The following is a 17,436-nucleotide window of genomic DNA, read 5'->3' as shown; positions in this document are numbered from 1 at the left end:
CTCCAGGCTCCTACCTTAAAATAGGCCCACTCAGGACCGGACTGACTGGGCCTATGCGGCCGCATTAACGCAGAGCATAAGGGGCACCTGCCCCTTAAGCCCGCCGCAACTGCGGCCGGGAAGCCCCCACCAGGGCCAGCCTTACGGGTGTGCGGCCGCACAGGGTTTAAATTAAAACATCAGGGGTTTTTTTTTACTTTATTTAACATCCTCCATGTTAAATAAAGTTTTTGTTAACTTTATTTAACATGGAGGATGTTAAATAAAGTTTAAAAAAAAACAACCCGATGTTTTAATTTAAGCCCTGTGCGGCCGCAGACCCCTTAGATTGGCGGACCCGGTCTCAGTTGCGGCGGGCTTAAGGGGCCCTGCGTTAATGCGGCCGTAGAGGCCGCATAGGCCCAGTCCTGACTGGGCCTATTTTAAGGTAGGGGCCTGGAGCTGCAGCTCCATCAGCCCCTAAATCAATCCGGCCCTGCCGCGGTCCCAGTCGCAGTTGCTGCTTGCTCCAGCAACAAGGTAAGTAGGGTGAGGGAGGGGGGTGCCGTGAGAAGGGGCAGAGGAGGGTGAGAAATGGGGAGAGGGGTACATATTGAGAAGTGGGGAAGGGGGTACATAGTGAAAAGGGAGAACATAGAAGGGGCAGATAAGATGGGGAGAAGGGGTAGTGTGAATGCTTATGAGAATGAATGAATGAATAAATGTGTGGATGAATTGTGTGAATGCGTATGACAATTAATGAATTCATGTGTGGATGAATTGCTTGAATGATTTGTGAGACTGCATTAATGAATGTGTTAATGATTTGTGTGAATGAGTGAGTAAATGCAAAGATGGTACATGAAGGGTGGGCTTTAACAATAAATAAATAAATAAATAAATAAATAAAAATGGGCTGCTCTGGCTTAAATGCCCGGGCCTGCTGTCTAGCATCCAGAAAATCCATATGCCTACCCCAGGCATGTTTAAATTCACTCATTCTATTAACCTCAATCTTATCAAGAGATAAAATGAGGCCTTATAATTTAATAATTTTTCAAATATTAAATTTCATTAGCCATGCACACGATATCTGCGGTATAGGTATTTGGTTCTTTAAGAAAACAGAGCCTGACCAGCTCGTTATATGGAAATGAAAGCAGATGCACAATGCCACCTAGTGCCTTCACGTCTAACGGACAAGTGGAATGCAGTCACAGGACATTGTGTATGTATATCATACTGTTTGATGTTTTAGGGATATGTCTCCTCAGCTTCTGTACAGTAAGTTTCTACCATACTCATGAGAATAACGATTAATAAAAATGTTTATTCTGACATGGGATGTAAATCAGCGAAATTATGATTGGTAAGAAAATGATGATGATGATGATGATGGGTGTGGCTGAATGGAGGTGATATAAGGAAAATGATTATCTCTGAGACTGAACAGGCCCAGAGTTGCCATTGGGCTTATAGAGCTAATACAAAGTGCACGAATACCCAATAACCTCCATCCAGTTTCTTGGCCACTCTAATAAGGACAAAGTAATTTTGTAGCGGGCAGGGCTGCCTTCTTGATATGCGGGGCTGTAAGCTACACCGCTACACTGCTACAATTAGGCTGATGTAAAAGTGTAGCCTGCAATCTATGGGTCACTGATCTTTAATGTGTGGGGACATTTTATGACCAAGTGTGGTCCTGGGACTGAATCAATAATCCCAAGGTTTGAGGCACAATTGGAAATTGCTTCAGTGTGCGTTTTTTGGCTCCTTCTGGATCAAAAGAAAGGTTGAACTTGATAGACACGTGTCTATTTTCAACCTAAACACATATAATATATGTAGTATATATTATTTACTCACGTACTTGTGTGAGCGCATAACAGATTCAATATTCCATATTATAATATATAGGACTCTTGTATGTTTGACTCTAACTGATCTCCTAGTAAAGGATCCTGACACCCTTGTTTTATTATTATTTATGCTTAAGTTGGCTGAAGTTGATATCTTTTACTGAGCCAATGGTAAAAAAAAAAAAAGATGTAAAGTCACATAAGCTTAGAGATGTCTTCAGCTCAGAGATTTAAAACTGGCTTTAAGTTTTAGTAACATGGGCCCTTAGCGAACAGAACACAAACAATAAATTGCAAATCCATTTACTTAAACCCATTAATGGCAATCCAGTACATGTACGGGCTTTGTAGTGAAGGAGTTAAGAAAAGACATTCTAAGGCATATTTGTGCTTTAGGCCTGACTGCCTTCCATCTTGCTTCACATAATGCGTAAGACATGTAGTAAGTGAGTAAGTAAGATTATCTAGTAAGTGTGTATGTGTAGACATTGGGTAAGAATCCTGCAAATGCCTATGTTCTTTAAGCCTAAACTAGACTAAACTGCTGCCTTGTTTGAATTCAACATTACATTACTTGCATCACATCGCTGATAAAAGAGCAAGCTAATTTAAAAAATGTGACAAGTGGAACAGGTTTGATTTTATTAAGCAGATTAAGAAAAATGCACACTGCATATATGTATGGCAAATGTGATTTAATTTATCTCTTCACACACACAACAATGCCTTGACAGGTGTTAAAATAATTAAAAGACAATAATTGTATTTTTTCTTTTAGCATTTAACCAGAGGCTGGGAGAGTTTTTTTCCTCGCTGCCCTGGTTCCACTATTTCATCTCTCAGTGTTTGAAATCTATGTTCTAATGCAATTGAGTACACCTCTTGTGTATCGCTACGGCAACCTCCAGGGACCACTTGCAGGAAATAGGACATTGAGTCCATAATTAAAGTAATCTCTTTCTAGGCAGATGCTTCTATTGGCTCTGTTATCACATATTACAGACAGCATATTGAGGCCTATAAAATCTGAACCAAATGGTTTTAGAGATGAGACGCATGGTTTGTTTGTTTTTTCCCCCTACTAATTCTGAGCTATGCACATGGAAGTACTGTATTGCCATGATTTGATTAGAGGCCAAGGATCTATTATGGAAGTTGAAGTGAGCCTGGCAGTAACCAAAATTAATGTGTACTTCAGCTTGTATCATCAAAGTCAAAAAGTCCCTTTGTAACCATATTAGCAAATAACTATGGCAACACACCCGTATATATGCGCAATAGAAGCGGAGGACCTTGTCAGCGTAATTCCCACAACAGTTTTAATGCGTTTCCTATTTTTTAAATACACAGTTTAAGGGATGAATCTTATATTACGATCAACTGATATCCAATTAGTATAACAGGCACCGAGATGACCTACAAAATGTATGCATTCTTTATGCCTTTAACCATAGGGATGTTTAATGTATACAAATAAATTTAAATTTCTGCATTTTAAAAGATCCTCAAGAACTCTTTGATCAGAAGTAATGATGTATTTTGGATGGTTAGTGTACAAGGGTCTGAGGTTGATCTCATTGTGATGCATTGTTGGAATGATAGTTTGGTATTGGTATTATCAGAATCACTACTTGAACCACATTCAATTATTTAGAAAAATAAAAAATAATTTGAATTGTAATCATTAGAAAATGCACAAACAATATGAGCCAACAGCAGTAAAATCTACAGAATTGCTGAAATAGGTTGTTTGGTGTGTCTGCAGTTTATATCTAGGGTAGCTGATTTCTTTATGTTGTTCATGTTGTTATAAATTGGTTGACTGACACATGTTATGACATGACATGGTAAAAAGTTGCATATAAAAATGTATCATTCAGCCAAACAGTACAAGAATGACCTGAGGGGTTTAGGGTTCTATTATGGTGGTAACGAGTTTGCTCCTTTCCAACTGATGGCTATTCTCACATATAAATGCAGCATCTTCTGCTAATGGGTCTGACTGTACTATTTACACTCACAAACGACACAGGGAAATTATGTCGGACAATAAATTTCATTGTTTATTGCAAGAAACTCGACACTTGACTGTAAATGCATGGCATGCCCTTATGTTCTGAACACTTTTGATACATAACCTGTACTACATGCTACGGTTTATTGACTCTGATGCTGTCAGTTCCTGTTCTTTTATACTCAAACACACTAACATTCCAAGGTCCCTTAACCAAGAAGAAGGTTCAACCACCAGCTTAATTACCAATGATAGTATAGAGGAAGAGCATCTATTTCTTTTCTGGTGGACATCTTTACCTGTTCTAGATGTTATTGAATAACCAATACCTATACATGGAATTGAATGCTCGTTATTTGTTCTTTGCTTTTAAATATGGGTGCATTTCATTCAATTGCTGCTGCCCAGTAAATTGGGATAACACAGATTAATAAGCCTGCTAAGGTGAAACGTGTGAGGCTATATTCTCCCCATGTGGTGATGCTTTTATGATGTGGCAATAAAGCCTGAATTTGTATTTGGATGATGCTGGTACTATTTTGTGATATATTAGTTCCTTACAAGGTGCACAAGACTTTGCTAACTTTTTCTGTGAACTTCTTATTGTAGCGCAAGGAGACACTGCCTTGTGCTCCACTTAGTGGAAGAAAGCCATTGGCTACAGACATTGCCTATCCAGGGGTGTTACAACACTGCTCAAAATAATAAAGGGAACACTTAAACAACACAATGTAACTCAAAGTCAATCACACATCTGTGAAATCACACTGTCCACTCAGGAAGCAACACTGATGGACAATCAATTTCACATGCTGTTGTGCAAATGGAACATACAACAGGTGGAAATTATAGGCAATTAGCAAGACACCCCCAATAAAGGAGTGGTTCTGCAGGTGGTGACCACAGACCACTTCTCAGTTCCTATGCTTCCTGGCTGATGTTTTGGTCACTTTTGAATGCTGGTGGTGCTTTCACTCTAGTGGTAGCATGAGACGGAGTCTACAACCCACACAAGTGGCTCAGGTAGTGCAGCTCATCCAGGATGGCACATCAATGCGAGATGTGGCAAGGAGGTTTGCTTTGTCTGTCAGCGTAGTGTTCAGAGCATGGAGGCGCTACCAGGAGACAGGCCAGAACATCAGGAGACGTGGAGGAGGCCGTAGGAGGGCAACAACCCAGCAGCAGGACCGCTACCTCCGCCTTTGTGCAAGGAGGAGCATGAGGAGCACTGCCAGAGCCCTGCAAAATGACCTCCAGCAGGCCACAAATGTGCATGTGTCCACTCAAACGGTCAGACACAGACTCCATGAGGGTGGTATGAGGGCCAGACGTCCACAGGTGGGGGTTGTGCTTACAGCCCAACACCGTGCAGGACGTTTGGCATTTGCCAGAGAACACCAGGATTGGCATATTCGCCACTGGCGCCCTGTGCTCTTCACAGATGAAGGCAGGTTCACACTGAGCACATGTGACAGACGTGACAGAGTCCGGAGACGCCGTGGAGAATGTTCTGCTGCCTGCAACATCCTCCAGCATGACCGGTTTGGCGGTGGGTCAGTAATGGTGTGGGGTGGCATTTCTTTGGGGGTCCGCACAGCCCTGCATGTGCTTCCAAGAGGTAGCCTGACTGCCATTAGGTACGGAGATGAGATCCTCAGACCCCTTGTGAGACCATAGGCTGGTGCGGTTGGCCCTGAGTTCCTTCTAATGCAAGACAATGCTAGACTTCATGTGGCTGGGGTGTGTCAGCAGTTCCTGCAAGAGGAAGGCATTGATGCTATGGACTGGCCCGCCTGTTTCCCAGACCTGAATCCGATTGAGCACATCTGGGACATCATGTTTCGCTCCATCCACCAACACCACGTTGCACCACAGACTGTCCAGGAGTTGGCGGATGCTTAAGTCCAGGTCTGGGAGGACATCCCTCAGGAGACCATTTGCAACCTCATCAGGAGCATGCCCAGGCGTTGTAGGGAGGTCATACGGGCACATGGAGGCCACACACTACTGAGCCTCATTGTGACTTGTTTTACATCAACGTTGGATCAGCCTGTAGTGTGGTTTTCCATTTTGATTTTGAGTGTGACTCCATATCCAGACCTCCATGGGTTGATAAATTTGATTTCCATTGAGAATTTTTGGGTGATTTTGTTGTCAGCACATTCAACTATGTAAAGACGGAAGTATGTCATACGATTAGTTAATTCATTCAGATCTAGGATGTCTAATCTTAGTGTTCGCTTTGTTATTTTGAGCAGTGTATATATATATATGATATATATATATTATATATTGCCATTGTTAGATTGGGCTTACAAAAAAAACCATATGCACATGCATGTAAATAAAGCCAATATAATATCTTCAATACAATTCTTCTTTATTTTGCACCACTCCACTGTCACCTTTTCAACACATTTCTAACAAACTTACAATTTTATAACTTTTTCCTTTATGTAACTATGCATCCATCCCTCAATTTCTCCATACAACAGAGGTATAACTATGACCAGGTAACAAGTTACTCGTTACAGAAATGTACCCTTTCCAAATATTCACTATTATGTGTAGCCACAGAAAGAAGATCCAATCTTTGTGATATCTGCTTACTCATGATATACACCTGGGTTGAAAATGAACCTGCATAGTAAAGAGTATCAATAAATTACTGTATATGATGTAAGTAATTCCTGTGGTTTCATTCCCCCCCATTACAATATTACAGTTTTGATGATCATATAATTAAAAATCAATCACATTTAAGACATATAAACATCTGGCATGCGTGACACACTTATGTTATTCAAAGCATTATTTGAAACATGCCTGATTTGAGTAAATATTCTGTTCATAATCTGCTTATATATTGATGCAGCTAAAAGCAGAGAATTCCACAAAATCACTTTTCGTTCCAAGCCTGATCATGATTTATAGGTTTTCAGAAACATTAACCTCAGATTTTCACATTTAAATCATCCTTAAGAACAGATTGCATCCCCCCTGTCTTCTTTAGTTCTTCCTACGTGGGTACAAACTAAAAAGAACTGCTAATTGGTCATGTGTTTCTTTTTTTTGTGTGTGTTATTTAGAAATGGGTGGTAATTAATGCAAAAATGTTTGTTAACTGTATTCTGTAAAAATTCACAGACAATGTGGTAAATCCCCACATTCTGTTGCACCCACTCCTTTTTAATGTCAGCAAAAGATGCCATAAACTGAAAATCAGAAGCAGTATGAAAGGACATGCTCAACTATACTTGTACAGTAGGGAAGTATATATAAAAGAGGGTAAATGTTAAAACAAAAGCTCATTATCTAAAACTAGAGGGTCAGATGCTTAAATGTAAGTAAGTGTCCCTCTTCAGGAGGGACAGTCCCTTTGTGGGACTCAAGTCCCCTATTGCTCTATTCTTCCCTGATGCCCCTCTGTTATATGAACTCAATGTTTGATCAATACGAGTATATTATTATTTTCCTAAATGTGTTAATCAATTACATATGAACTTGTTAAAGCCCTGCCTGTCCAGAAATTGCCCCTCTTTGGCCTTAAGGAAAAATGCTTTGGACACTTCAAATGTTGTAAGGTACCGAGGTGGTGGTAGATAAGTGAAACAACCTCCTGGCAGAAGCGGTAGACGTTAATACAGTGATGCATAGGTTCTAATCTAATGTCAAATTCTACGTTAAATGTCATGTGCTCTGTTTAACAATATTGGTGTATTGGGGGTTATTCTTCTGAATTCTGTAAGGACAGTAAGGAAAGTAAGGTTCCCAAACTCAGTACTGGCTAACCTATCACTAGGACTACTTGAATAAGAATATTATAGCTGCAAATAGGAATAGATAGAGGAACAAAATAAAAACATGCTCCGATAAATCTCTACAGGAAGAAAAATTCAGGAGCTATCCCAGTTACTGCTATGCAGGAAGGAAAGAAGGCACGGTCTTTGCACGAAACAGGAATGGCGTTACTGAGTGATTTACTTTCCTTTTTTCTGGTTCAACAACAAATTGATATGTGTGGAAGGATGATCATCACAGGTTGGTGTTTTTGACGTTTTTGTGGAAGAATAATCATCATAGGCTTGTGTTCAGAGACACCCAAATGTCCCAACAAAGCAGGTCATGTTTTTTAGTATGCAGAGTATGTTAAGTACACAAGCAAAGAGATGTTGGAGCTAAAAAACACTCAAAGCATGCTTTTTGGTGATATCTCTCATCAGTCATTTTATTTTCACCCACTGTACTAATATTGTGTTTAAATGTAGTCGCCTTCTTGCCCTTCAATTGCACCTTTATTCCTGGGCATCTTTAATTCTAATGGACATAATTGTTTAATAATGTATAATTAAATCAGTGAGATTTCTTCACTGTCTTCTCATATATTGAACTATACATTATGAAGGTCCAGGTCAGCCCTTCTCGCTGGAGAAATAAACCCACAGTTGAATTTAAAAATGTATATTTTTATATGTTTAGAGAAAAATGTATAGACTTAGAAACTACCATTACTAAATATTAAAGGTCTCCCATATGACTTCCACTGCTCCTACTAGGTACCTCATCTCCGAATAGCATTCTATACCATAACAATCCTTGAGCTGGTTGTGTGTATGTTGTTTTTTGCCCTGCTGCGCTCTGACTTGAGAGATGGATGATAGGAAGAATAAACTCTCTGTACTTCATCGTACACAGGTGTCCAATAAAATGTTAGTGTTGCCTGCTAGGAAGAGCCAAGGCCTCAGCAAGACATATTTAAGTGTCCTTCCTAAGTGAAATAAGGTCACTCCATGCACAGAAGAAGTACTATTATCTATAAAAGCTCATAACTCTGCAGGAGGCATTCTTTGTCAGCACCTACTTTATCATTTTTTATGTCCACAACCTGAAAAGCACAGTGATCAGATAGGAACATATGTTATAAAATCATTTATTTATACTCTGAAATAAAATGCACGTTTCACTTGGAAATGGAAATATGTTATGTGTTTTTTTAAATATTTAAATGCCTAGTATGGGTTTAGTGGAAGTGGACAAAACCTAAACAATAGTTTTCTGGCTGTCTGAGCCCTAAAGTTGCTCTTATCCTGAAGTTAAAATACAGGATAATGGGTTCCAGGGTTAAAAAGTGGTTACAAAATTATTAAATAATGTTAATTTCCATATAAGTGTTTTAGAAATGATAATGTGAGTTTTTCCTTTCTCAATAAGGCTTACTTACTAAGAGTGCAAAGGCACAGTTTCGATTTGCATGTCACAGTCAGATGGACTCAGCAGACAGTGACAAGTAAGTAGAAGCAAGCTTTAACATTCCTTGCAAATATCATTGAATTACTATTGAAAGGAGATTTTATCAGAAAAAAACAGACATTCTTATATTAGCTGCAGAGAAAGTGTAGCCATTCCATCTAAGGGTGAGAACTTTGAGGTCCTGAAAGCTTGTATGTTAGTCTACATATATTTCTACGTTTGCCCATTAAGAGGTAGCAACTTCATCTAAAGGAGAAGTTATCCAATCCATAACTCATAATTATCTTTTTGTGGACCAATCCCTCTGCCTCTCTGTCCTAGGAGCTCAGAATGTACTGTGATTATGTGTATCAAAGTATTCTGCACTCTTGAAGGTCACAGTAAAGTGTGTGTAAACAAATGAAGTGTGTTTATAAATTAAATTGTGAAATTTTTTTTTTTCCTACTAAACACATTTTATTAATAACATAAATAGCCATCAACACATAACAAAGGCACATAAAAAAAAAAGTTAAAGTCTACCCCCTTGTCATCAGAAAATGCAGTTCTAAACATTCCATTGTACAAGTGGTCTAGGCAAGCCAGTCTTCGAGTTCTCATCCATTAGCCTGTTCATCTTTAATATAGCCAACACATTTCCGTATGCCTAAAACGTATGTTTGCCTAAGATCTACATATATCTTGGAGAAACAAAATACACTGTAATGATGGAACTAGCACGTGTACACCTGGCAGAGTAAAGAGCTCTTTGTGCCAAGGAATTTCACAGGGACCTACACGTATTGGCCATTGTGTCAAACTAGGGGATTTAGATAGAAGGAGCGAAAAAAAGGATGATGTGATAGATGAAAGAGTACTGAGAGGAGAAGCATGGGCACCCAACCTTGAGATGTTCCCAGGCAGATGCGTCAGTTATATTAGTAATAATATAGGATAAGTACATCCCAGAATTTATTCTAAAGCACTCACACCTCGCAGTTTTTACTTACATAAAGTTCACACATCCTGTTCCTGCTGGCGGGGCGATCCATACAAAACTCAGGTTTGTGGTTGGCAAGTGGCTTACGTGGGAAGCGACAACACTGCACATGAATTGTGTGCCAAACTGATGATCAGACATAATACCTGAAGAAACAAAATACACACAAAATTAAAAAACTGAGATATGCAAAAGTAACTTTTGGTCAAAACCTAATATGTATATATATTATATATTATATATAATATTTGGCTCTTGAAGAGATATTTATTTCACACCTGAAAAGAAATGTAATGAGTTATCTTACATTTGCATTTCAATGGCAAGTCTTAGATTCCTTATCCTTCTCCTCTAGGCAAGATATATGGTATGAGTACTTTGATAAAAAGTAGTATTAAATTTTACAATAAAATGAGAACTCTGCTTCGCAAAATCTGAGGAAAACCCACTGTTTCTGGTCAAATTGGTTTAATTGGTTACTGTGCTGATAAGACTATTGTTTAGCTGTTTATATGAGAACAATGTTCAATAAAAACATTTAGAAATATGTTGTATGGGGAGAAATAAGAAACAATAGTAGCAGTGAAGTAGGGGAATATGAAATTAGAGAAACGGCTTGCTCAGCCACAGAGCAACACTTTTTGAAAAACCCCATTAATCTCACAATTTCTAATGTACCGTATTTCACCTTTTATAAGATATTGAAGAAAAGAGAGGGTTTTTAATGTGTTTCAAACATCATCCAAGGCACTTCATACCGCTAGCTCTTTGTTAATAACAGTTTTGTGTTACATACAGTAAACTATATTTTTATTTTATATAGCGCCATCATATTCCAAAGCACTGTACAATTGATAAACAGAACATAACAAGAAGTATATATAACATAACAATTCAACTTTGAGAAAGAAGAGGTAATGAAACAAGCTCACAGTCTATAATAAAGTTGTAAGAACAGTTTATAATCGTCATTTTTGAAAGCTTTATAGTTAGTTTTAACCATTTTTAAAATGGGAATATGATTTGTGATTTAACAACAATTGTAGTAGGAAAGCCTTTTAACCAGCTCACTATATGCTAAACTTTGGGTTCCCCCCAACACATTTCCCATCGAGTGTGTTCAGTGAATTCACCATTTACTGATCATCTCTCATTATCTTTTTAGTTCTGAAAGAGACCCAAATTCATATCTGAATCAATTTAACTTGGGAGTTCATTGGAACGTGGCTAAAACCTTTACATGTGGTCTGTTTGTATTCCCAGTGTCCCCTAAATAAAATGTAAAAAATTTCCATAAAAACCTTCCCATCATCTAAATTCCCATCTGATGTTGTTAGATAAAAACTGTAGCAACCAAAGGATTATGTGATAACATGCAAACCGATGGGTGCTTCACATAATCCTAGTAGAGGATAACTTTGGTTATCACTAGTCTAAAACATAGCAAATGCAACCGTTACTTAATCAAAACAGACCTATAATGTATCTGGAGTTCATTGAATGAGTTGTTACACATCACTGCTTTTTAAGGATCAGGTCTGTATTTACCCAAATATAGCACAAAATAGGGTTCTCAGGAAGTATCACCACGAGAAAACGTGTGCTCTGCTGTGCTGTGATTGATACATTGAATGCTCTTCTTGGGTGGGGAAGAGGGGCTGATAGAAGATACAAATGTTTAAGGATCATTTACTGTAAAATATCCTGAATCTTTAAACTTAGTATACATAAAGGAAGGCAAGATGTTAGTCAACAAAGAAAACTGTAAATACCATTTGTTCATTTCACACCACTCAGATGATATAATTTCCTCCCAAGAGTCAGTCTTCTGAGACACACTGGGCATTGGGAAAATTAAAGCAATTGGAGTTGTACTGATGTTGTCCTCTTGGAATAGAAGTTTTCTTGGACTACAAAGAATGCTTGGTAACAAAACTAAACTTTTTTCAGGGATCAGTGGAGCTGTCTTTCTGTCTGTCAGATAATGTTTCGCAGAGAAATACTGCTTGGTTGTTTACCCGGCAGCTGCTTTCTGAGGTCATTCAGACAAGAGCATGTGGTTGGTGTGGATATATAGTACACCTGCACAGGAAGGTAGTCATCCAAATAGCTTTCCTAACTGTGACCATATTCAGAACTTATCCCATGGGCATCTGTCTATGCTATTGGCAAAGACCCCTGTTACAGCACAGCTTAATATGCCAGTATAAACAAGGGGATCAAGTTTAAGAGCCATGGGTAATGTTTCTGTAGAAACACTATGGGGAACACATACTTTTGTTGGTGTGTGTGTATGTATGTATGTCTCTATCTGGAAATTCTATGCTCAGATATGTTATTATGTTATTACAGGTGTGTACATTTTGTACAGCACTTCCGGACGGGATGCAATATAAAAAAATAGAATCTTTATCATGTAGTAGTGGAGGAATGACACTGTATGAAACTGGAGGCTAGAGCATTGAACGTGTAAATGTGAGATTAGCTCAAAAAGTTTTGCCTTGATCAATGGATTTTAAGAGACAATTTGGCAGGCAAGTCAATTTGTAAGTAGCAAACATCAAACCAAGCCCACTAAAGGTATTCCTTCGAGTAAAATTGTCACATTTGACATTTTATTTTTATTTCCTTATGCAAACGATGATGTACATTCTATGTGCATTCAACTTCAATTACAGGAAGCATCTACAGTCCTTCATAAGTAGAAACTTAAACAAGTAATAAAACAAACACTAAAACCGTTTGCATGGTCATGCTCTCAAGTGAATAGTGCTAAGCTGTGTAAATAAGAAAAGGGCTCAAAAAGTGCCTCACATTTTAGACATTAAAAGGATGGCCGCATGCCTTGGTCTGCAGGATTCCAGCTGGGATGCCACCAGTATACACAGTCAGGGCGGTCAATTACATTTCTGTATTGATCTAGACAGTATATAAAAGTGCAATTGTCCATAGCTATATAGTGACATTTTGGTAGTTACAAGGATGTGAGAGAGAGAGTTTTCAGTTATATTTTTTTAGTCTTTGCATGTAGACTTTCCATTGGATGTGGTTCAGGCAATACAATTACCACTTCATATAATATAATATAATATATATATATATAGCTACGGTACAAAAATAAAGTGTGCTTTTGTAAGAACCAAAGGACTATTTCATCTGTGATTTTCTCTCCCTCATGCCTGGAAACTTCTAAGGGGCATGTCTAGCCACAGCAAGCCTAAAGTGGGTGGAGATTAGACTGGAAGTAGCCAGGAAGAGGGTGTGGCCATAGTCTTCCCCAGCCTGTAGAACAAAGAAACTGACCTGGAGACCCAGGAAAGCAAGGCTTCACCCTTATACCCAAGGTAAAAATAATTCTGACTTCCCAAACTATTTTTATACGATTTCTTGCTTACCTAGTAGTGTTTAATTTAGACGTGACAGCATTAGTAGGTGTGTTGAAAAAAACACAGTGTTGAAAAGTGCTGGCATTTATCTAAGTTGCCTCAACATCAAATACAGGCAAACAACAAAAATACCACCTGACCCTTACTAACTTATTAAGTAGGGGGAGGTTATTGAAAGTATATTAAATCCCCAAAACTAAATGCCAAACAAAAAAAAACAAAAAACTGCTAAAATGTCATTTTATTAGCTAAAGATTAAAACTCAATTTAAAAAAAAAAAAAAAAAAGAAGAAGAAAATGGTGGGGTAAGTCTAAATAGTAGAAAAAAAGGGCAGCTAGTAGAGGGGAGCTACCAATCCTATAGGAGAAACTCATGCCTACAATATAATCACTGTTACCGTTAGTGCCTGTCCTTCTAGCCCAGGCATGTCCAAACTTTTTTCGAAGAGTGCCAGATTTGATGAAGTGAACATGTGCGAGGGCCGACCATTTTGCCTGACATTCTTTGAACCATTAAAATTAAAATTTAGACATGCCTGTTCTAGCCTAACCATTCTTTTCATTCTTCCTATGACATGTGTCTCTTTCCTACCATTATCACCCCTTACCGCTTGTGTATTCAGGATTTTAGGGCTGCTATACCTAGACTCTGGAATTCCAGACCCCGTTTTGTCTCCTTACTTTAGATTTAAATGCTTACTAAAAGCCCACTTTTTCATAGCATACAATCTAGCCTCTTAACGCTCTCTATCTGAATCCTAAAGAAACCACCAATCCTCCCCACTTTCAAGATCCCCACACTATTGACTTCTCCACGTCACCCTTGGTACAATCAAATCATGCTTGCTGAAGCGGTCCCTTGCCCCCTTCCATCTCATTCCTGCTCAACAGATTGTGAGCGTCATCTCCTCCTTCTGCACCAATATGTAATTCATGCTATCGTCAATCCCATATTTTGTTAATTTAATTTGGTATTAAATATTTTCAGAGTCCCTTATTGTAAAAGCTCTAAGGAATCTGCTGGCTCTATATAAGCAGATGTGATATAATGCAATATGCCAAAGATAAGGCAAACTGTGGTTTTTAATATTACTAGTTTAGTAATATTACACAGTTGAAGGATTAGTAAAAACAGGTTAGGGCTTAAGGTGAGGCTGTGAGGGTCAAAACTGATATATGTTGATATGAGTTGTAACACAAACCCAAATTACATGTTCAACTGTGACAGCCTGGGGAAAGATCTCTTAATATTGCATTAGTGGTCTACCCTGCCAGCAGCAATGGTTAGAAAAATACACTTTGATTTTTATGGATTAAATGGTATTTGGACCCTTGTTACTGACATTGATGCTGTACTATGCATGGAGCTGGTTAGCGGTAAAAGGATCAATAACATAAAATGCCATCCCAAACAGAATTAGCCCACATCTTCTAAATATGTTAGTGATTTTTTTTTGTACTGAAAATAATACATTCTGCTGTAACATACTCCTGTATCATAGGTTTCATTTTCAATTTCCCTGTTTGACTAATACTTTTAAAATCTTCATATACTTCTTTCTTTTGTAATATGTCCATGTAATTAACAATCACATAACTGAGTGCTATGTGAGCCATTTGATTAAATATGCAAAATATATATAAAATACTGGTTTATTTTTCTCCTGAACAAAAAAACCCAGCATTTTGCCTGCACTGTATAGACTGTTTCAGTTTTGTTCTTTAGTAAGACGGAATGAAATCTTCCCTAAATTACTTTAATATGTGCTTGTTTCTAAACAAGCAGTGGTTTGCATTAAATTGTACAAATCTAAAATCAGCGCCCCATGTAGTCTTGTTAATGCTACTAAAAACATCAAAGCTTCACAAAACACTGCTGGAAATTAAAAACACTTCCACTTTATAATGGTTTTTAATATCCAGGGAAAACAGGCAAGGCACTAAGAGGAGATCAAAAACCCCAAAAATCAATATTTAGCAAAATAAATAAAATGAAATAAGCTGGTCTAAAGTCCTTATTGATGTTATTCTGTTTTCTTGACCAGCCATTACTTGGCAGCTTTTCAAATTCCAATGCCATCCAAATATGACTATTACAAAGATACTTTATGTTACCCTTAATTAGTAATAATTTACTAGCAGCAAATTACCTACGTCATTCCAATTACTACTAAAGTCAGTTTGTTTAAAATACATTAATTAAGAGTGGTGGACTGGTACATGTTTTGGGCATAATGTGTTTGATAAATCCTAAAATATACATGATCGTTGTTAACCTGAAACAAAAAACAGTATTTCAAAGGGTTAGAGGCAGACCAGGGAGGCAAAGTGGGACCCATTACAATTTTCCCATAGCCTTAATGAGAACGCTGTGGGTCATTTCCCACTTGTTTACCATCTGTTGGTTTCTGGCATGTGTGTCTGCTTAAGCCAAGGGACTTTCATCTCATTTAACTAGTCACAAAGAAGGGTTGAAATCAGAAACAAGTAAGAATTTACTTCGGGCCATTTTCACAAATAATACTGAACATGAATATTAAAAAGCAATGTTTATGATTTTTGCAGTCCTACCTCTATGTCGCAGGCTCACAGGTTTGTATGAGTCTGCTGTGGAGCACTGTCTATGGAGTAAGTCTTTGCTGAGGCTGGGGAGTGTCTTTCAAGGGCACTGCTAGCTAGCTGGACTAGATTACTAGGGAACAATTAAGCAAGTCCTGGAGGTGCAGAAAGGTAGGGGGAATGCTGGCATAAAGTAGTTTACAAATGTGTGCAATAAATATTTTTGCAAACATTAATCTGCCGTGGGTGTTTTTACAATTTTAAAGTGGGGTGGGTGCCAAATATAGGATCTTCCCCGGCTGTCAAATACTCTAGGCACGCTCTTATGTGTGCCGGTGCGTATGTGAGTTAACTGGGGGGGTGGGTAATGTGGCCATTTAATTTTACCTTCCCCTCTGGACCAGAAGGTGCTACCCCTCCCCTGGCACCCAAGAAGAAGTCCTAGGCTGCTAGACACGCCTGAATTTACCAGCCGCACACGAGGATCTGAACAAACACCTGTCCCTGCACAGACATTTACCTGATCTGGTCATGACATAAGCAAACAATAAAATCAGAGTGTTTCTTGGTTTGTTTTGGCTCAAGCGTATACAGTTTACTTGAAGAGGACAACAGAGTTTAATGCAAGCATTCTTCAAGCTGTCAAAAAAAGATAATAAATCTGTGCATCTACGAGTGTGAATCGTACATTAAGCCTTTACCACAGCTTAGATTTACAACAAGATTTTATATGTGCTATGGATATCGCTTCTTTGGTAAATCCCTATCCTTTCTATGTGTCTTTACTGCTGTAACACCAGAAATGCTAAGACATTACTCTCCAAGAGTTGTAATCTAATTTCTCCCCTTCCACTTGTAAACTAAACAAAATAATACACTCTGATACATTCCAAAACAGCTATTACAGTGGCAGTGGTTAGTGTTTAGGTAGGCTCACAGGATTAACACATTTCTCTTAACCCAAGAAAGGAGGTGTCTCATTTGCTGTTTATTCAATGTGATTGCCTTAAATATTTCTTCACTATTTCCAAAATGTTTGCAGCCTGTATGAGTAACTCTCAGCCAAGCCTGAAACTGTCAAAAAGGCCACATAAAGACACAGGATCAACTCTCCAAAAGAAACTGACATATATTGAACATAAATATCAAAATGTTAATCCGTTGTATGGAGAAAAAAAAATAAAATGTGATGACTAACTAACATGGGGTATTTTGGTTAATTTTCTGCTTAATTAGGACATGATTATATTTGTTCCAATTCATTTTTTTTGCTAATCTTCATCTGCCTATATTTAATTGGATTCATGTCTAATGCCCACCTCTTGCCAATCCTTTCTTGGACTAGGAAGGCCTCAAATAAGGTAAATAAAAAAGTATCCCTTTATTTTAAATATCTCCTTTCCTTGTTAG

At 38.1% G+C, this 17,436-nt stretch overlaps 1 protein-coding gene across 1 annotated transcript in view; it reads right to left on the bottom strand.

Annotated features, from left to right (window-relative positions):
- The window catches only part of LOC149302902 (reelin-like), a 172,798-nt gene that overhangs the window by 126,612 nt on the left and 28,750 nt on the right, over positions 1 to 17,436 (bottom strand). Inside the window, exon 6 of the mRNA XM_089482100.1 lies at positions 10,092 to 10,227. Within this exon, the coding sequence (XP_089338226.1) occupies positions 10,092 to 10,227 (136 nt within the window). The remainder of the gene's footprint in view (positions 1 to 10,091; positions 10,228 to 17,436) is intronic.

Source organism: Sceloporus occidentalis, unplaced genomic scaffold, assembly GCF_023333645.1.
Source record: "Sceloporus occidentalis isolate IW3139 unplaced genomic scaffold, rSceOcc1.0.p SCAF_17, whole genome shotgun sequence".
Classification (NCBI taxonomy): domain Eukaryota; kingdom Metazoa; phylum Chordata; class Lepidosauria; order Squamata; family Phrynosomatidae; genus Sceloporus; species Sceloporus occidentalis.
Note: the sequence above shows the minus strand (reverse complement) of the source record. Positions and strands in the feature narration are given on the sequence as shown.